The sequence below is a fragment of the Podarcis vaucheri genome, assembly GCF_965113315.1.
Source record: "Podarcis vaucheri genome assembly, chromosome: 14".
Classification (NCBI taxonomy): domain Eukaryota; kingdom Metazoa; phylum Chordata; class Lepidosauria; order Squamata; family Lacertidae; genus Podarcis; species Podarcis vaucheri.
In genome coordinates, this window is record NC_138752.1 from 40232383 (window position 1) to 40254758 (window position 22376).

A 22376-nucleotide genomic window follows, 5' to 3' on the forward strand; every position below is an offset into this window, starting at 1 on the left:
TGCTTTACCACTGTGCCACAGCCCTCTCTCCTTCCCCAAGCATTCTAACATTTCTCCCTTGCTACTCAACAGGTCCATTGGGGCTCCATTTTTGTTGGCACCCACCTCCAGCACTCACAATTAAAGGGAGAGAAAAGCCATTTCTCGCTGTCATATCTGAAGAGCCGAATTATTATTACTAGTATTTTAGAGGGTGGGCCGCTGTTGTCTTTTGAGCTGTCTTCATCACCTCTCCCTCCACCATAACCCATATGGGTGCCTCGGCTTCCTCCCACTCCTGCACTGCTTCCAATGAATCAGTTCAGCCCACCCCCAGCAACGTCTCCACACAGTCATCACCCCTAAATTAGCAGTAAAAACGGCACCACCACCTGCTGCTTAAGCTCCTGACTCATAGCGCTGTCTGGCCTTTCTTCTTCTGGATGCACAACAACAGTCTGTAAGTTACTCTTGCATCTGCTGTCCTTTAAAACAGCCCAAGGGAAACTCTGCCGTGTCCAGACCAAATGGAAGATCAGGCAAGGTGGAAGTGCATCACCCAGCCTTGGTATTCTTGCTGCCTGTGATGAAAATCTCATGAATAAACAGAGGTGGCAGGTGCCCTTTGAGGCTGGTAAGGTGGAAGGCGGGGAGACCAACAGCAGGTGGAGCTAGAGCCATTGGTGGGTGGAGCCAACTAATTCCAGAATTGTAGAGTTGGAAGGGACCCTGAGGATCATCTAGTCCAACCCCCTGCAATGCAGCTGTTCCATATGGGAATCAAACCTGCAACCTTGGCATTCTCAGCACCATGTTCCAACCAACTGAACTGCACTGTGATGGTGGTACTCAGAAAACAATATGCATTGATAACTGCATTTTAATTGCATCGACAAAGTAATCAATGGGTTTGCTGTGGGTTAAACCACAGAGCCTAGGACTTGCTGATCAGAAGGTCGGCGGTTCGAATCCCTGCGACTGGGCGAGCTCCCGTTGCTCGGTCCCTGCTCCTGCCAACCTAGCAGTTCGAAAGCACATCAAAGTGCAAGTAGATAAATAGGTACCGCTCCAGCGGGAAGGTAAACGGCATTTCCGTGCGCTGCTCTGGTTTGTCAGAAGCGGCTTAGTCATGCTGACCACATGACCCGGAAGCTGTCTGCGGACAAACGCTGGCTCCCTCGGCCTATAGAGCGAGATGAGTGCCGCAACCCCAGAGTCATCCGTGACTGGACCTAATGTTCAGGGGTCCCTTTACCCTAACTGAAAATTTGGCCTCTACCTAACTTCCTCTGACCCACCTAATTTTCTGAAAGAATGTCTAAGTTTCCCAGTGCATCATCACATCTGGCAGAGCAAACCCTGGATGGACAGTGGTGGCAAAATGGCACAGCCACTGCCATCTCTGCAAACCCATTGTTCATGCTGGCTGGGGCAGAAGGCAGGGGTCAGGGAAATCTCTCATATGCTGGCCAGATCACTGCCCTCTTCTGGAGAATCTCCCCTCACTGCCCCACCCTTCTCTCATATTGATATAGTTTCTACACATAGGAAGGCTTTTAGTGTAAGGGTATCAAAACTTTGGGGCACTGTTCTCCATTAAATCAGACAGGCACCTACAATCCTGATATTCTGTCACCTGCTCAAAATGTTTTTGTTTCACTAAGTCTTTTATTTGTTTGTTTAGATAATTAATTTAATTCCTCATTGGTTCTTTCTTCTGCATTTTATGAGTATATGATGTTTTCATGATTTTATTATAGACCCCCATTATATCTATATTTGTATCTATAGAGATACAGAAATATAGACATATGCAATGCACAATAAAATAATTTGTTAACCACCAGAACTCATGAGTTGGAGGTTTGCAAAAATCCTTATCAAACAAATAAACTCTCCTGAGTAGGTCCCTGGACTTTTTAACTTCTTCTGCCCCAAAGTCTTGCCCTGTTGGCACCTCTGCTCTTAGGGCTGGGGATTTTTTGGGGGTGCTGCCTCTTCCTCCCTACCCCACGCCCGAACACACACAGATAGCACAGAGACTCAGAAAAGGTTATCTCCCTCTGACCCCCTGCTATGTGTGGGCACTGATTAGCATTTTCCCATACTCAGTCAATATGTACATATACATACCCTCCATCCCCACTACGGCATATTTGCCCTCATTGTTTGCCTGCTTCCCCCTCCCCTGCGTTCCCTCGGGCGCTTCCTTTCACGAGCATCTTCGCACTGAGCATGCGCGCTGCATCCCTCCCCTCCCCTCCTCCTCTGGGTACCAGCGCGACGGAGGGAGATGCAGTGAGCTCAGCGAGGCTGGCCAGCCCCGGCGTTGGTAGCAAACAAGCCGAGAAACGCGCACCGAGCAGCTCCCGAAGTCCCTCTGCGTCTCCCTTTCCTTCAAGCCCTTCCTCCGGCTGGGATGGTCTGCTAGGAGGAAGGGGAGCCCGCCAAGCAGCCGAGGGAACAGGGCCCAGGCAGAAAAGGGCTCCGGCATGGAGTTAAAGAGATCCATCTCGGCCAGCATGGAAGCAGAGAAGCCTCTGAGACGCTATGGGGCAGTGGAGGAGACGGCGTGGCGAGCCGAGGGGCTTGGGAGACGTAAGTACTTCCCACCTCCCCATGCGGGCTTCGTGGTCTGGGCTCCTCCTGTTTCTGCATCGGATAGGATAAGCTAGGGAGCTGGGCAGCTATCAACAATGTAAGGAGCTGCTTTTGCCCAGTCGACCATAGGTCCATCTGACTCAGTGTTGCCTGCACTGGCTGGTAGCAGAAGATCCCCAGGGCTTCAGGCAAGGGGTCTTCTCTAGTCCCAACGCCACGGATAGAACTCGGGACCTTCTGCATGAGAAGCAGGTGCTCTCACTGAGCTGTGCCCCTTCCCCAAAGCAGAAGAACACTGTTTATCCTGGGTCAAGTCATTGATCCCTCTCTGGCTCAATATTGTTTGCATGGAATGGCAGTGGCTATCCAGGGTTTCAGAGAGGTTTCTTTCCATGCTCTACTGGGAGATGCCAGGATTTAAACCTGGGACCTTCTGCATGCTAAGCACCAGTGGCAGCCCTTTCCCAAATGGCCTTCAGTCAGTCTGTCAGTCTCTCTCTCTCTCTCTCTCTCTCTCTCTCTCTCTCTCTCTCACACACACACACACACACACACTCCCTCCCTCCCTCCCTCCCTCCCTCTGTTCTAGTATCACCAAGCAGGCGTGCAACTGAGCAATTGCTTCCTAGGAACAAAAGGGAGTTGTGCCTATATTTGGCAAGGATGTTCTCTAGTGCTTTTCTAGTGATGCTTTTTGAGGCTGTGAGGAGGAGAGAGCTCCGAGAAAAAGGTTTCTCTTTTATTACCCCTTAGTGGGAGAAAATAAACCGGGGAGAGGGACAGAAGAAAGGGGGATCTTCTAGTTATCTCCCTCCACCCCACTCCTTGTAACTCAAGTTAACCATACTTTATTATGCCTTTGCAAAAAAAACACAAAAAACACCCCAACCCCCAATCTTTAAACTAGGCAAATCCTGGCAAAGTGCTTTGCTGTTAGAGAAGGGGGTGGAGAGGCAGGTTTGTGGAAGCATTTCAGAGGCAGACTTTTCCTTTGTTATCTCTCTCTCAAATAGCATTACAAAAGCATGTGGATTTTTTAAAAAAGAAAACTGCTAGCAGCAGTTTAAGTCGTAGGAAAAGGGCAAGAGGGACCTCTATGCACTTTGTTTTGCCCCATGGATGATGTCTTATGGGAGCAAGGGGGGAGGATGGCCCCTTGTCAATGGCGTTTCAGACATGCTGAACAGGGTGACTTAACAAAGGCTCTTGCGTGCCAAATCTGTTGTCGGTTCAAGCCTTCCAGCTTCTCCCAAGAATACAATCATTAACCATCACCCACGCTCCAAAACCTCCAATGGAAAGAAGCTTGGATCCTCCCTGCCCCCCCTCACCCAGTTCAAGTCAACTGCCCCAAAGACAGCAGCTGTTAACCTTTTCGTTGGGAGGAAGAATTGAATTCAGTTGATTATGCACCAGTTTGTTCCCTCTGCCACTTTCCTGGGAAATCAAGATGCGCCCAGAATTCATTGCAAAAAATCACTCAAAGTCCTCGACTCCTGGGATATAAAACACCTTCAGGTTTCTCCTGAAAGTGTAGAATTGATCTTACTGAGAAGCTTTCTGGGTGTGGCAGCCTCTCAGGACACACTAAGCTACCTTATGCCCACTCAGACCCATTGGTTCATCTAGCTGTGTATGGTCTACACTCACTGACAGCAACTTGCCAGGGTTGCAGACTTGAGTCTCTCCTAACCAGTCTTACCTGGAGATGCTGGGGATCAAACCAGGGACCTTCTGCATTCATAGCAGATGCTCTAATATTGAGTTATGGCCTTTTCCCTTTGGGGATAGGCAAGGAAAGTACTTTCCCCCGCTACAGTTTGATGATGTGCATCAATGTACATTATTAGGTCGTTGCTCCACATCTTACACCAAAGAGCTTTTCAAATTGTTGCCTTTGGTTGCTCCCATCGTTGGGTTTCAGCTGCATCTCTTGGTCTTTGGCACCCCATCCCTAGACTTTGATAAGAGTTTCCAGCAGCACTTTGATCTAACTCTCCCCCCACACCTACTGCTTCCATTGCAGTGATAGTTTTTGTTGCAGTGGTTGGCATTGATTCAGAACTAGTTGGCTTGGTGATTCCCATGACAGAGCTGAACCAGGCTAGCAGTGCAATTCTAGACACATCTGTTCAGAAGTAAGTTCAATAGGGCTTACTCCAGTAGTGACTGGTGCCCATAAGGACTGGTAGGGCAAAAGGCAGTGAGACCTATGAGTAGGCCGAGCCAAATCTAATAATTGGCAGAGAAAACCCTCTGAGAAAGGCAGACTGAAGTTGGTGGGACAAGGCCCTGATGGATCAGACACCATTGGCTTACTCCCAGTACGGATGGGGGAGAAATTTGATTCAGTTCACATTTAAAGCTGAATCTATCCCATTTGTACTTCTCCGAACCATATAAGAACTGGAGTACAGCCATCCTTTGAAATCCGCACTTGTTCAGATTTTGCGATGCTGTTCTGCAACTCACCAATGTCTATTGAAATGCATCTGTTGGGGGAAAGTGTGGGTGAAAATGAATATAGAAGCAAACATACAAAAATGCTTCGTCCAAGGGGGAAATTGCTTGCAAAAATGTATGCGTTAGTCAAAACTGCAAACAAAATTGTGCTCATTATTAGAAAGCCTCACTGAAATGCTGGTGAATTTTTATGAGCATTTAAAAACAAACAAAAACACAGACCGCATCAAAATGCGGAGAAATGAATTTAGGAATAAAATTAAAAAAAGAGAAACCGAGAGAAACAAAACTGACACTTCCACTCCTACTCCCAGGAATTCCTAACTATAGAGATTCCTAAACAAATTTACCTGGGAGTAAGTTTTCAGTGAGATTTCCTTCTGAATAGCCATGTATAGGATCACACTGTAGAACCCTTTTTTTGGTAAACAGCTTTGTTGCTGTTGTTTTGCAATTGAATGGTGTATAGGTTTTATGAAATAAATAAGTAATAGAAAAGACGGGGGTTAGCTGTGGTATAGACCACTATGGCATGACAAAGTGGATTAGTTTCCTGGAAATGTTCTAAGAATCCAGAAGTGATTTTTCTTCTTGGTAACTTTCTGTCACTTCTGGGCAAGGTGCATGCTGTTTGGGTGAATCACAACTTATCAGTTGGTTTGATTTTATTTGTTTGGGTAGGAATAGAGATTAGGGCTTCTTGTCCCACTACAGCCTGTGTCCTTAGCCATTACTGCTGTGGTGAATGTGACTGTGCTTATTTTGCATATGTTTAAGCATTAATTGAATTGCCACAGACCGTACTGATACACCCATGTTTAAGCATAAGGTTGCACCCAACTCAATCCCAACCAGAGTAGACCTACTGAGACTGATGGGCCAAAGTTAGCCGTGTCCGTTAATTTCAATGGGTCTACTCTGAGTTGGACCAACATTGGTTACAGCCCATATTTGGATAACTAGCTTTTGTGAACTAAGGACTACTTCCTAAGTGCTATGTCATAATAAGTCTATTAGTCATAGGAGCATAGAAAGCTGCCTTAAACCAAGTTAGACCATTGCTCCACCCAACTCCTTTTTGTCTACACCAAGTGACAGCAGCTCTCTGCTGCCTGAAACCTTGGAGATCCATTTGCAATCAGTGTAGACAATGCTAAACAATATGGCCCAATGACCAGACTTTATATAAGGCAGCTTCCCATATTAGGGGTGATATAAAAATTGGAGACCCATTTCAATAGCTACAATAAACACTGGGTCCCTCCTGGATTCCCATGCTTTATTTAAAAGGTGGTTCCTCACCTGCGTAACAAACAAAGTGGTGTAGAAGTAAATTCTTACCACGGAGGAAGACTTTGCCTGAAACCCTGGACCGCTGCCACCAGTCAGTGTGTAGACCATGAGTAGGCAAATTATCTGGCCCAATCACCTTCTAAATCCAGCACATGGATGGTCTGGGAATCAGCGTGTTTTTACATGAGTAGAATGTGTCCTTTTATTTAAAATGCATCTCTGGGTTATTTATGGGGCCTGCCTAGTGTTTTTACATGAGTAGAACGTGTCCTTTTATTTAAAATGCATCTCTGGGTTATTTGTGGGGCATAGGAATTCGTTTATTCCCCCCCAAAAAAATATAGTCTGGCCCCCCACAAGGTCTGAGGGACAGTGGACTGGTCCCCTGCTGAAAAAGTTTTCTGACCCCTGGTGTAGACAATATCATCATGGACCATTGCCCTGACTTGACGAAGAGGCCATAGCTCACTGGCTGAGAATACACCGTGCTGCAGATGGCCCCGGGTTCAATCCTTGGCATCTTCAGGTAGAAGAATAAAGTAGAAAGTGAAGAGACACAGCCAATCAGAACAGACCAGGGGCAGCGAACTTCCTGCCCTCCAAGTGCTGTTGGACTTCCTTCAGGTCTGGCCCTTCAGGTCTGGCTGCAGGCCATGCTGGCTGGGGCTGATGGGTGTTGGAGCACTGGCGGGGGAAGAGGAGGGCGGGAGGAGCACACCGCCCCTGGCAGCGCGACCCCCAGGGTGCCATCGCAGCTGTCCCCCCCACTGGGCGCCCCGCCCCCAGGGTGCATGCCAGCCCCACCCCCTCCTGCTCTCCAACCCCGGTGCCGGAGCATGAAGCTCCGCCACTGCGTTGGAGTCCAACAACATTTGGGGGGGGGGGGGTCATTTTCCTTTTTTGCCCCTGGAAGAGACTGTGCTGAACTAGACGGACAGCGGATCTGACCTGCTACCAAGCAGTTTGCCGTGTTCCTAATTTATTGCTTCACAGTCGAAAGAGAAGATGATCTCCGTGATGCCGAGTGAGAACTCCCTGATTTACAAGCTTCTATAAATAGCAGCCCTCGTTCGCACTTCCATATGGAGTTTTCACTCATTTGATGCATTTTTACGCATATGTTGGTGGTCGGGGGAGGTGGGGAAGCCATTTCTCCCCCGCTAGCGGTTTTTTCAGCTCTGTCAGTGCTGGGGATGATTTTCACAGCACTGGTAGGCTGGAGGGTTTTTGTTTTTTTTAAAAAAACAACATCGTTTTTTAAATTTGCAATTGTGACAGAAAAGAAGAAGCAAAAGAGAGATACTGCCTCCAATAGTGAACCAAGCCATTATGGCTAGCAGCCACTAATAGTCTTAGCCTGTATACATTTGACCAATCCTCTGATGACCAAGGGTCTGGAAACCAAGCCTCATGAGGGACGGTTGAGGGAGTTGAGTGTGTTTAGCCTGGAAAAGAGGAGACTGAGAGGAGATAAGACAGCCATCTTCAACTATCTCAGGGGCTGTGATGGAGCAATCTCATTTTCTCCTGCTCCGGAGGCTAGGACCCAAACCGATGGCTTCAAGATACAAAAAAAGGGATTCCAACTAAACAGCAGGAAGAACTTTCTGACAGTAAGAGCTGTTTGACAGTGGAACAGACTGCCCTGAGAGGCAGTGACTCTCCTTCCTTGGAGGTTTCTAAGCAGAGGTTGGATGGTCACCTGTCATATATGATCTAGTTGAAATTCCTGCAGCGGGTTGGACTACAAAGTTTCAAAAGCAATGTGGCTAATTCATGTGCAACTCTACAATTCATAAATCCATCAAAGGTTGAGTGGGGGAGAACTCATCTACACATATCCAACATGCATCAGTTGACATATTTTGTGAAACAACACCCAACCCATTCAGGTGTCCTGGCTCTCAGTGATTCAGGTGTCCTAGCTTTATGTTCAGGGTCTTTCACCTTTAGGTAAAGGTAAAGGGACCCCTGACCATTAGGTCCAGTCATGGCCGACTCTGGGGTTGCGGTGCTCATCTCGCTTTATTGGCCGAGGGAGCCGGCGTACAGCTTCCAGGTCATCTGGCCAGCATGACTAAGCCGCTTCTGGTGAACCAGAGCATCACATGGAAATGCTGTTTACCTTCCCGCCGGAGTGGTACCTATTTATCTACTTGCACTTTGACCTGCTTTCGAACTGCTAGGTTGGCAGGAGCAGGGACTGAGCAACGGGAGCTCACCCTGTTGCGGGGATTCAAACCGCCGACCTTCTGATTGGCAAGTCCTAGGCTCTGTGGTTTAACCCACAGCGCCAACCGTGTCCCTCCCTTTTACCTTTACCTTACCTCTTATGTAAAAACATAAAAGGAGTTTGCTGGATCAGGCCAGTGGCCCATCTAGTCCAGTATCCTGATCTCACAGTGGCCAACCAGATGCCTCTGGGAAACCTGCAAACAGGACATGAACACAGAATGACGACAGGCTGTCCCACTGGAAGGATCCTTGTGCAAGACACTCAAAAAGTAGTGGTAGCAACCACTAGGTGGAGAAGAGAGGTCATTGGTGTAAAATGCCACAGAAACTAAGGACCAAAATCTCCTTTCATGGTTTGAGGTGATGGCATAGTGGAGTTGTCCCTATTCTTTGTTGGCGTGGACCTGAACACAAGAGCGCACTTCCCGCCATCAATGTGGTTTCCAGTACAGTGGTACCTCGGCTTAAGTACTTAATTCGTTCTGGAGGTCCGTACTTAACCTGAAACTGTTCTTAACCTGAAGCACCACTTTAGCTAACGGGGCCTGCTGCTGCTGCCGCACCGCGGGAGCACAATTTCTGTTCTCATCCTGAAGCAAAGTTCTTAACCTGAAGCACTATTTCTGGGTTAGCGGAGTCTGTAACCTGAAGCGTATGTGTCAGAGCTGCTACCAGATCCCAGCTCACATAGGACCACGCTAGCCAGCGTTCACTTTATAAGAGTCTTTATTGAGTTACAGGTTTCATTTCCGAACTTCAGCGTGCAGCTCTACGTCTTCTATGCTAGACCGACGAAGCTCCGTCTGAGTCTCCGCCTCCTGCACACCAACTTAATACCCTAGCCTTGCTCCACCTCTTGCGTCTTTCCTTCCTTCTCTGGGTCCCTCTGCCCCCCATGGTCTCTTCCTTCCGGGACTCCTCTGACACAGACCCCCCGGACCCTTCTGCCTCCTTGCGGCGGGCTTTAGGACCTGGCTCCCTTTCCGGGCTGCTTACTGCGCCAGCTTCCGCTGCATTTGAACTTGGCGCGCGCGCCCAACTTTCTACCTTCCTCTTGACCGTTTCCTCGCTCCCTGATGAGGGCGTGACCACTCCTGACTCATGCCCTCCCTCCTGCTGAAAGCCTCCGGAACCCGATGCCTGTTCCCCTTTCTCCCCGCTGCTCTCAGCTGGGAACGTTGGTCCCGACTTCCAGCTGCTGCTCTCTGAATCCTCTCTGGTCCCTTCTTCCTGGGGTGTCCCCCTGGGTCCCCCCCTTGCTCTGACCACTGGTGCTCCCTTCTGAGAATCTTCTGACTCACTGGAAAGACTCGGAGATCTCGGGTCGTCATCATCACTCATCCTCCCTTCGGATTCCTCCCCCTCGCTCTCTGTTTCCTCCCTGTCCTGCGTCTCTGCTCCTGAACCCCTGACAGTATGTAACCTGAGGTACCACTGCAACTGCCTTCAGAAGCATTACTGCCTTCCTCCATAGAGGTGGAATGTAGCCACTGATCCTCCCTGAACTTGTTCAACTCTCTTGAAAGCCATTCAAGTGGCCACCACTGCTTCTTGTGCGAATGGGTTCCAAAGTTTAACCATGCACCATGCAAAGAGTGCTTTCTTTTATTTGTTCTGCATCTTCACACATCCAGATTCACTGATGTCCATGAGTTCTAGGGTTATGAAAGGGGGGAAACTTATGTCAAGGAAATAAACAACTATCTGACTTTTAGAAGACATCTGAAGGCAGCCCTGTTTAGGGAAGTTTCAAATGTTTGATGTTTTATCATGTTTTCAATATTCTGTTGGGAGCCGCCCAGAGTGGCTGGGGAAACCCAGCCAGATGGGCAGGGTGTAAATATATCATCATCATCATCATCACCACCACCACCACCACTACCCATAATTTCATAAACTATCATGCCACCTCCTGCTTGCCTTTTCTCTAAACCAAAAACTTCAAATGCTACCTTTCCTCAAATGCTCCACCTCCATTTCAGACTCCACCTTGGCGCAGTCATGAGGAGATACAGGTACCTAGCTCTATTCCTCTGTAACATCAGAACCAGGACAGGCCATGCATTTCCCAAACCTGTGCATGGATGTAGTCATGGGTCGGATGAATAGTGACTGAATCCTGACAAGATGGAGACCTTACGGATGGGTGGTTCCCAGTTGTGTACCAGCTCTGGATGGGGCTGCACTCCCTCTGAAGGAACAGACTCAAAGTTTGGGAGATGCTCCCAGATCCGTTGCTGTCACTAGAGTCCCAGGTGACCTCAATGGCTCTGAGCACCCCATTCCCAACTTGGTGCATCAGCTACAACCAATCGTAGTTAGGGGTAGCCTTGCTATGGTGGTCCATACACTGGTAACCCCATGTTCATCTCACTGTCATGTGCTGTATGTCGGACTACACTTACACCTGGTTTGGAAGTTGTAGATAGTGCAAAATGCAGCTGTACTAGTGTGAAAATATCTGTACTGGCCGGCTATTACCTACCAAGCCAAGTTCAAAGTTTCATAGTTGATGTTTAAAGCCTCAGTTAGACCACCTTCCTTGGTACAGACCAAGCTGATCTGTATTATCTTCTGAGGAGACCTTGGTAGTCATTCCACGACCAGCAGATTGTCACTTAGTGACAGTGCAGAATCAGGCCTTCTGAGCAATTGCACCCAATCCTCTGGAATGCCTTCCCTCAGCTAATTCACAAGGTGGAGACAGCAGTGACCTTTAAACACCTCTTTAAAATGTTTATGTTTACCCAAGCTTTCCTAGACTCTGAAATGTTTAATTTTTGTTTTGTACGTGGCTCATTTTCATTTGAGATATACACTTGTGTTTTCACCCACTTTTGGACGGTAATTTTATTGAATGTTGTTTCCTGCTTGGGTTGGACTCGATGGCCCTTGTGGTCTCTTCCAACTCTATGATTCTATGATTCTATGTTTTTATAGTGGTAGCTGCATTTTTATGGCAAACTGCTGAGTTTTTTATTTTATTAAGCAATCCATTATTTTTGTAAAAAGATAAAAATATTTCAGGATCCTCTCCCCCCAACATTTCTATATTCTTCCTTCCAAGTGTTCTGTGATCTCTTTGAGTCTACCCATAGTTTTAGAGAACCACAGCTGTACGATATAGCAAATAAGAGGGTTGCCATCTAGTTCAAGATGTTTTTAAAAAATAAACCCTAAACTCATCAGAATACAGTTGCTGCATTTCAGTTTTAGTCTTCTTCTTTGGTGATCACTCGTAGCTGAGTAAGATTGTCTTCCATAAACACGGTTCTTTCCCCGCCCCCCAAATTTTTTATTAATTTTCTCTTATAAAGCACAAACATTAACACAAAGGAAAAAACATTAGACTTAACACAACATAAAAACTTAACAACAAAAAATAACAATTGTTTCTTCTTTTTTCCTGGTTAAATTACATTGCTATATGACTTCCTCGACACCCTCCAATCTGAATTTCAGTGTATCACATATTTAACAGCTTCCAATTTCATATTTATAACACAAATATCTTCTTTCAGTTACAAACGTCTTATCTTTACTTTCTACTCTAGTCCATAATTTTCACTATGCTAATCTTTTTCTATCCCTAGGCCTATTTTGTTACTTCCAAGAATTTCTTAATTATCTTATATCATAAACACGGTTTTAACAGTGAGTCCGTAAATGACTGTGGAGGCTAATTCTGGATCCTCATGTCCTTCTTTAAACCTTTTGGTTGACCACCAGCATTATGCTTTCCATTTTTAAGTTTGGAATAGAGTAGTTGCTTTGGAAGACAATAACTAGGCATCTGAACAACATGACCAGTCCAACAAAGCTGATTTTGAAGAATTATTTTTCAACACTGGTTTTAGTACGTAGCATCTTGCAGCTGTGTGAAGCAGACACACCTTAGCTCTCCCTCACAAAGTTTGTGAAAAAGACTCCAGGCATCCTGTTCTTTAATTGCATATGCAGCGTTGGACCATTGGGGGAAAAAATACACGTAACACCATCCGCCGCACCATACATTTAAGCACATGGCTTCCCTCAAAGAATTCTGGGAACTGTATTTTGTAAATGTGCTTGAAATGTCTAGTATAGATGCGACTGTTGGGAAGCAGAGGAGCAAAAGTGAATATCATCCCAGTTTCTCCAAAGGAAGTTCCACTGCTTTTAAGGGACTTAATGTCCAATAAGCATTCTTGGGATTGATGCCTTAATTTAATTTCCAGTTTTATGATTCAATTATAATTAACCCCTAGTGGTGCAGCAGTAAAACTGCTAGCACATTTGCAAAGCTAAGCAGGGTCTGGTATGGTTTCAGATTGGATGGGAAACTGTTGAAATTCATGCCTCGCAGGGGGGTTGGATTAGACGACTAAATTCTTTCAAAGTGGAGAGTGCCTTTCCTTCACTTAGTCACAGGGGGTCCAGCATTTGAGTCATGGACGGTGTTTGGTGCTGCTCCCTGCCTATGAAACCCAATGTGGTGACTGGTAAAACCTCATTTCCCCATCATTAGATAACAAATGAGTCAAAGCTACTGATAAGCCAGAGAGATACTCGAGTTTCCGTTCTGCTATCTTAAGTGACTCTCGTGTCGTCGGCAGGCCCTGCTATTTTTAATGCACGTTTCTAGTCAAAACATCTTCTTAATTTCATTTATTTAGAAGAATATTTATAAATAGCCAAGTCATTTAAAAATATTATGGCAGTGTGCCATAAGGCCACAAAAACATCATAAAATTATAAAACCATAAAACACCGAACAAATGACCAACACTGAATTGAATTAATTCTTCGAAAACGCTTGGGGAACCACAGACGTTTTCAGCAGGCGATGAAATATCAGAATTGCAGGTGCCTGTCAGATTTCATTAGCATTCCAAATTACTGGTGCCACTATGCTAAAAGCCTTGGCTCACGTAGAAACTAAATGAATATGACTTGGATCCAAGAGTAACACGGAGGCATTTGGTCATTCTTTAATTTCCTCGAGAATCTACCGCTTCTAAAAAAAGGCTAAGCTGCTGCCATTTGAATAATTGATCGTTCCTTTCATAGGTTTCAACCAGCCTCAAAACAGCTATCCATGCTAAACGTATTCTAGTATGATTGAATAATCTCCCCCCCACCCCCAGCATTAGGACTCTTTGGGATGGGGGTGAAAGCATTCCCATTTATTTATTACATTGTATTGATTATTACAGTGCCTGGAATCTGCTGGCCACAGTCACCTTTAGCGAAGGTGTCTTATAACATTCATCCTCAGAAATAGCTGCTGGGCTGCTGACCTACCTTCCACCCTTAAGCCAGTAAATCATAAAGATAGCTTTGGAATACATTTCCTTGAGTTTTGGCTTCAAAGCTTTGCACACATTTGGTGTTCAAAGGGAGCCGGAGGGGGCCCCACACACTTTTGCAATAACCCACTTAGCTACTGTAGTTTTGTACAAGGCTATGGGGTGGCTGAGTGTTCTTGGCAGGGATACTGGAGCAGCTTGCCGGTTCCTGCTCCAGGTGGATCATGTTTAGTCAAAACTCTCCACCATGACCTGTCCGTCTTGGGTGGCCCTGCATGGCATAGCTCACAGCTCTGGTCCATGGGGCCACGAAGAGTCGGACACAGCTAAATGACTAAACAACAACAACATGGGCTGCTGGTGGTGGCAGGATTTAGTTAAATTTGATGAGAGACACGGGGTGAAGCTTGTGGATTTCATAGATTTCCCTCCCTTCCTCCTTATTTATTAACAAGCCAGAGGGGGCGGGGCATTGCCTGTGACAGCTTCCTCCTCTAAAGTCTCAGCTTTGCTCTTGTAGAACACAACAGAGAGGAGGATAGAGATAATAATGAGAATCAATTGACTCTGCTTGTCATTGGCTCTGGCGCCACCTACTGTTAGGCTCCCTGCTGTCCACCCTACCAGTCTCAATGGCCTCGGCTCGGTGTGAGTATTTGGCAGGTAGAAAGCAGACAAATGAGGACCTGGAGCAACACAATATTACTTGGTTTATAGGGAGATGCTGCCCCTTTAAAGCAGGGAACCTGTAGCCATTCAGATGTTGCTGGACCACAACTCCCATCACCCCTGAGCATTGGCCATGATGGTTGGGGCCTGATGGGAGATGGAGTCCTACAGATTCCCCAACTCTGCTTTAAGCTCTTGTTTTACCCAATGGGTTTCTGCCTTCTTTCTGCTACTGCTGGCACCACTCTCTGTCTCCCACGTGGAGGAAAGCAGAAAAGGTGTGTGAGTGGGGTGTGTGTCCTGCATTCCCCATTTCTGCTGCTCTCCATGGCTTGGGAGGTCTCCTCTATGGTATGACCTCCACTGTCAGCCTTCTCATTTATGGCTGCCACAGTTTCAGATGTGGTTTTCCGGTTGTTTTGTGAAGTGTCAAGTTGATTTTTTAAAAAACAAACAACACCACCAAAATATCATTGTATTTGATAAAGGAAAGAAATTCTGCCAGTTTACATTAAACAGGAACAACTAGTGTAACATTTCCACATAACAAAATGCATTGTGCAAGGCAACTCAGCAGAGTCTTTTGGTAGAATAAGAGAATAAATGTGTGTGGGAGAGAACTGCAAAGGAAAAAAATTATTCTAGACAATGAGTCAACTAAGAACATCTATCTATCCATCTATCCTCCAATAATCAACAAATAACATGTGTCTAAAGTCTTTCAATTCCATTTGTCTATATAACATACTGGGAACAAGTCGAGACACGCAATAGCACCAGGATCATGCTCATAATTAATCTTGGCCCTTCAAGATAAGGCATCTCTCTGAAATGAATAATAAGCTTCTAATCCTCCTCACTTCTATTTATATATGCAAAGAGTATATGCAAAGACTTCCCAGAGAATTTTCATGTCTGACTGTCCCTCGCAGGGGAGGCGCATCCCATTTCATTGCCTGAAGCAAAATAGGAAGCTGCCTCTTCGCCCCTGCCCCACCACCAAATCCCCCTTACCAATGCCTCCCCTACCTGGGCTGTTTGGTGCTGCCCATGAAGCAGTGAGGACAGCGTTGGGTTCCGGCGAGATCATGAGAGATCTCATGGAGCACATGGAATATCACAAGATCTTGCCCAAAGTTACTGCTGCTGTCCACCAGCCATGGAGGCAGTGGGATGGGGTGCACTGCTTCTTGAGGCTCTGCCACCCAAGGGGGCTGCCTCAGCTGACCTTGTGGGTGGGCCAGCCCTGGTCTCTCGCATCTGCCCTTCAAAATTTCTTCGATGAAAATAGGGACGTCCTATTCCATCATCATTATCATCTTAGTGTTATTTATATTCTGCCCATCTGACTGAGTTGCCCCAGCCACTTTGGGCAGCTTCCAACATACATAAAAACATATATAAGAACACTTAAAAACTTCCCTGTACAGGGTTGCCTTCAGATGTCTTCTAAATGTAGTATAGTTGCTTATCTCCTTGGCTCAGGGGGTCACATAACTCCATACCCTTCAAGATTTCTCAGGTGAAAATAGGGACGTCCTAAGGAAAAGTGGGATATTCTGGAATCAAATCGGAAACCAGGATGGCTTCTGTAAATCTGGGACTGTCCCTGGAAAATGGGGACACTTGGAGCATCTGCTATAGCAGGATAGTCCAACTTTTTATACCAAGAGGGCCACAAGAGTACTTCAACATGGAAACTGTGCTATTTTTAACCCCTGGCCTACCTGGCAGCAAGTCAGTATGTCAAGTCCCCCGTCGGGAGTCAGTCCAAAGTCCCACAGAGATCCTCAAGCATCCAAGCTGACATCCATCAACATGGGCAGATGAGCAGACCCAACATCTCAGCTCTGCTGCCCTTTTTATACTTTGCATGCTGATTGCAGCATCTGGGCTTGATGAGGCATGTGACCCTCACCTGTTCCAAGCCAACTCCAGCTGAAGAATCACACACCTTCTCCCAGAGCTAGTGAGCCCCACCTGGCCACTATCCCTGCCAATTTGGATACAGTTACTGAACTGGAGGCCCCTCGACTGACTTCAGGTCCAGTGTTGGACCATTTCGATCGGATACTCCCTGCTGATGTGGATAGATTCCTCCAAGTTGGTAGGCCCACCACCTGCCTCCTTGATCCGTGCCCATCTTGGCTGATTAGGGAGTGTCCAGATGTTGTGCAGACCCCCCTGGTTGAAATTATCAATTTGTCCCTTGACACGGGGACATTCCCAGGGGAACTGAAGGAAGCAGTAGTGTGTCCACTCTTAAAGAAAACTTCATTAGATCCCTTAGACCTATCCGATTACCGCCCAGTTTCAAATCTTCCATATCTGGGTAAGGTAATTGAGAAAGCGGTTGCTGAACAGCTTGGTAGGTTTCTGGAGGAAACATCGGCTTTAGATCCATTTCAGTCCAGTTTCCGTCCTGGTTTTGGGACCGAGACGGCTCTGGTTGCCCTAACAGATGATCTCCGTAGACAACTGGATTGAGGCGGGTCAGGACTGCTTATCCTTTTAGATTTGTCAGCGGCCTTTGACATGGTCGATCATGATCTTCTGGACCACCGCCTCGCAGACGTGGGGATACAGGGCATAGCCCGTAACTGGCTGTGCTCTTTTATCTCTGGTCGGGGACAGAGGGTGGCACTAGGGAGGGAAATGTCATCGCGCCATTCCTTGGTGTGTGGAGTGCCGCAGGGCGCAATTCTCTCCCCGATGCTTTTTAACATCTTTATGCACCCCCTTGCCCAGATTATCTGGAGCTTTGGGCTGGGCTGTCACCAGTATGCTGATGACACTCAGCTCTATCTGCTGATGGATGGCCACACTGACTCGGCCCCGAACACACTGACCAGATGCTTGGAAGCTGTGGCTAGATGGTTTCGTGGGAGCCGATTGAAACTAAATCCTTCAAAGACAGAGGTCCTATGGCTAGGTCGGGATGGCATGGGGATGAGGGAACAACTCCCTTCTCTTGAGGGGGCCCAATTAGTGCCATTGCCTTCCATTAAGAGTTTGGGTGTAATACTTGACGCCTCCCTTTCCATGGAGGCGCAAGTTACAGCAACAGCCAAGGCGACATTTTTCCACCTTCGCCGCATCAAGCAGTTGGTCCCTTACCTTTCCCGCCCTGACCTGGCCACAGTGATCCATGCGATGGTCATCTCCAGGCTTGACTACTGTGATTCGCTCTATGCGGGGCTGCCCTTGAAGCTGTCCCAGAAACTCCAGCGGGTGCAGAATGCTGCAGCGAGGCTCCTCACGGGGTCTCTGCCATGGGAGCATATGCACCCAGTGCTTTTCAAACTGCACTGGCTCCCGGTAGAGTACAGGGTCAGATTTAAGGTGCTGCTTTTGACCTTTAAAGCCCTTTATGGCCTAGGACCCTCGTACCTACGAGACCGCCTCTCCTGGTATGCCCCACGGAGAGCCTCAAGGTCCATAAATAGCAACACCCTAGTGGTCCCGGGCCCTAAGGAAGTTAGATTGGCTTCAACCAGAGCCAGGGCCTTTTCAACTCTGGCTCCGGCCTGGTGGAACGCTCTGCCTCATGAGACCAGGGCCCTGCAGGATCTGATTTCTTTCTGCAGGGCCTGTAAGACAGAGTTGTTCTGCCTGGCCTTTGGCTTGGAGCCAATTTGATTCCCTCCCTCTCTTTCTTTTTTCTTTCCTTCTCCTCCTGCACTGAGGCTACATTTTATTTTAATGTTGTAATATTTTAATGTTGTATTTTAATTTTGTTTTTAAGTTGTAATCATTCAACTTGTTTTTATTATTGCTTGCAAGCCGCTCTGAGCCCAGCCTTGGCTGGGGAGGGCGGGGTATAAATAAAAAATTATGATGATGATGATGATGCCTCGGAGCCTGCCGTGTTTGGGGAAACAGGGGCTCCACCGACTCATGCCGCTCTGATTCCTGTGCACTGGCCCCCATCCCCTTGTCATCCTCCATCACCCTGTAAGTATTTCCTATACCAGCCCCCCTGTCCTGGAGGCCTTCCCTCCTCCTTCCCAAAGCCTGGTTATTATTTTCCAGCTCTGGGAATGAGATGGGAGGGCTCTAGGACTCTGCCAGAGCCTTGCACCTCTTTCTCAAAGCCCAGCACCTTGCTTAGCTGGCTTTGGGAAGGCAGCATGAGGGCTGAGGGGGGAGTCAAATTTTGACCTTGCTCCCCCACTCATGAAACAAGACAGTGTGCAGCCCACATGTCATGAACTGGCAGGATAACCGGGAGGAGGAAGTTCGTACATTTTATTAGTTTTGAGCTATTTCTGCTGCAATATTTTTTCCCGCTGTGGAAGAAGAATTTGCATGTGACATCTTGCAGAATCCCTGTAGATTTTGTAGGAAAAGATCCAAGACAAGGAAGTGGGCAAGAATCTACTCTCTTGATCTCGCCAGTACCCCCACCACCCCTCATGAATTTTGCATTCTGGCCTAACGTGTCCCAGTTTGTGTGTTTTCTTTAGTGGAGGAAAATCTTACATCCAGCTCAATCTGGTGTTTAGCTTCTATACAAACTAAACCATTAGGCAATGTGCTGTCCTACTTTGGAATACTGTTTCTATTGAAATCAGAGTAGCACCTACCATTCAGAGATTTTTGGCTACTGGAAAGCTTCTGTTCTTAAAGAATTAATTCAGTTCGGTGATGGTTATTTGCTTGGTGTTTTTGGATTCAATAGCTTTATGATGTTTGCATGACTTTATTGTAGACCACCGTAATATTTTTTTAATGAATCGGTGGTTTACAAATGCTCTTATAAATGAATAATTAAGTAACCTTTCAAAAACGTTTACGACACATTAGCAAATATAATAGTACCTCTGTAGAAGGCTAGAGAACCATGAATGAACAACCTTAATGACAACCTCAATTTGCATCTTAAACCAAAAATAGATATGTTAAAGAAGAGACACTGGAAAACAACCAGACACGCTTTGGAGGACGAAGCATGAGTCTTCCCAGCATGAACGTAATTATTTCTGCATGATTTTTTAAAAGGCCTTTATTCGTGGAAGCAGATCCGTGGCAGTGATGCATTTGTTCATGCGATCATCGGTGCATTGCAGTGATAAGCAAGGTTTTGTGAGTCATCCCCCAGTAAGAATAGGAGAGGTATTAAGATTTTCTTGTACTGAAGTAACCATTTGTGAGAACATGTCTCAGGTAACGTGAGAACATGGTTATAATCGCAATAGCAAAGAAGATTAGTGGGTTTTATATCAGCTGTCAGATCACTGATATATCTGGCTCAGTGATGTCTTCTCTGACTGACAGGTACCCTCTAGGTAGCACAGGGTAGGCAGAAGGTTGGGATGGAAGACTCTGTCTTAATTTCTGTTGGTTTATCTTTTTCCAATGTTAAGTTCAGTTCTCCACATTTCTACACCAGTTTGTATGGTTTTTTGGGTTAAGTCTTCATGAAAATCACCACCATTTTGCTACAAATTTGTCAACTGTATGCATTTTTATATGAAATTTCCCCTAATTTGCACAATTCTGCAAAGCGATCTTCTCTTCTTGTGCAATCAATTTTTGTGTGTTATTTTCACTGATGCATGGATGTGTATGCACACACCAGTATATGCATTTTGGTGCCTGTTACTTGGCTGGGGAAAACTGCGTTGCAAAATTCAGGAAGGGCGGCTTTCGAAGGATGGACTGTGTTTTTCCAGCCTGTGTACTGAACTGAATCTCTCCTCCGCCCCTAGCAGAGGGTAAACTGGGATCTACTGGATGATTTGCTGTAGATTTGCAAGGCTCTCTGACTCCCAATAGCTGATAATTTAGAAAAAGTTTCTCTCGAATGGGTGACCTTTTGCTAATCGCTTATCCTTCAGGCTCAGTGTTCCTCACTTGTAAAACAGGTGTACAAATTGGTTCCTTTTGACCCGGTCTTTTTAGAGTTCCGCTGGCTGATTTTAGAGCTTTCTGTGAAAATCCTTAATTAATTACGTGGTAACGTGGTTCTTGTGGGCTCCCACCTTTTGACTAAAGTAAAATTTGAAGGAAGGCTTTGCTAGACAACAGGAGGCCTTTTTCAAGACTAAATTCTGTATGAGAAGTGATTTGGAGAAGTTTACTGCTACTGAAATATTAAACTTTAATCTTCTAATTCCCTTCAGCACCTTTCCCTACCACCCACCACCCCAAAGCAGGAAAACCTCCCTTCTCCCCCTGAACTTCTCTGCCTCCCAGCCATCTTTAATCATCATGGAAGTAGATGCTGTTCCTGGGATTGGTCCAACCAAAATGGGGCGGGGCAAGCAAGTGAGCAGGCACTCGATAGGCTGTGGCGCTGAGGCCCACCTAAAAGAAGTAGCCTCTGATTGGTCCCAGCCCACTCTTTGAGAAACACCTATTGTTACAAAGCTTCTCTCTCATTTTCACCTGTCAGGCTGCTCCTGTTTGGAAGTGCTGAACACCTGCCACTAAAGGAGAGCAATTAAATGCTTCATAAAGTCACCTCAGACGGCAGCAGTCAGCTATGAAATAGCACCAATCCATTTGCCAAGCAAGAGGCAACTGTGTAAAGCAAACAGCGGAGTCAAAGTGTTGCTTGTAGTGCTTTCAGAGGGCAAATGTATGAAGAAAATCAAGCGGAGATGCCTCAGCCATTCTGGCTATTGCTCTTCAGAACTGGCAGCGAACTCTTAATTAATCCCATTTTACTGACTCATAACAGGAGAGGAAGCATTTTTTTTTAAAAGGAACATTATTTAAAGAGGAATGTTCAGCAAGGCATGTGGTATGTTGATTCCAGTGGTGGGTTCCCCCCCCCCACCTCTGAGGATCAGGATGTGAGGGTGGACAGAAGTTTGCCAAAGTTTGAATTTTATTTTTGCCTACAGAGCAGGGCCCGTAATATCTGTTTGTTAGCCTAAGGCACTTGGCTTATTGAGTGGGGAATTAGTGGTTCCTGTGCAAACACACAGGATATCGACAAAATGCCTCGTCTCCAAGTTCTGTTGCGGTTATTTGGCTCCTGACTCTCGTCTAAGCATAGGGAAGGCAAGAAAAAACTAACCAGGGGGGAAAGCTTCCTTTTCTTGCTAGGCCCAGTGTGGTGTAGTGGTGAGAGCAGGCATAGGCAAACTCGGCCCTCCAGATGTTTTGGGACTTCAACTCCCATCATCCCTAGCTAACAGGACCAGTGGTCAGGGATGATGGGAGTTGTACTCCCAAAACATCTGGAGGGCTGAGTCTGCCTATGCCTGGGTGAGAGTGTCAGACTTGGGACCTGGGAGACCAGGGTTCAAATCACCTTTCAGTCAGTCATGAAGCTTGCTGGATGACCTTGGTTGGACCAGTTGCTGTCTCTTAGCCCCTTACAGGCTTGCTATGAGGATTAAGTGGTGTGAGGGAGAACCATGTGTGGCACTTTGAGCTTGGAGGGATATCAAGGAAACAAACAAGAAATGATTGTGGGTGCAATGGACATGAAGCCAACAGTGAAATGTATGTGGCTACTATAGTCATTGTGCATTGCTATAATTTGCCTACTGTTACTTCATTAACCCATTAGATTTGGCTTCGGGATCCTTCTTCCTGAGACATGTCCTGTCAGTCCCTTCCCCGATTTATTCAATGTATAATGTATTCTGCAACGGTATTGACACAATAGGTAAAGGTAAAGGGACCCCTGACCATTAGGTCCAGTCATGGCCGACTCTGGGGTTGCGGCGCTCATCTCGCTTTATTGTCCAGGGGAGTCAGCGTACAGCTTCTGGGTCATGTGGCCAGCATGACTAAGCTGCTTCTGGTGAACCAGAGCAGCGCACGGAAACACTGTTTACCTTCCCGCCAGAGCAGTACCTATTTATCTACTTGCACTTTGACATGCTTTTG

General features: G+C 46.5%; 1 protein-coding gene across 1 annotated transcript in view; it reads left to right on the forward strand.

The window, feature by feature from the left end:
* Positions 1-2232: 2232 nt before the first annotated feature.
* BMERB1 (bMERB domain containing 1) overlaps positions 2233-22376 on the forward strand; it is a 49158-nt gene continuing 29014 nt past the window's right edge. Inside the window, exon 1 of the mRNA XM_082200159.1 lies at positions 2233-2577. Within this exon, the coding sequence (XP_082056285.1) occupies positions 2472-2577 (106 nt within the window). The 5' untranslated portion in view covers positions 2233-2471. The remainder of the gene's footprint in view (positions 2578-22376) is intronic.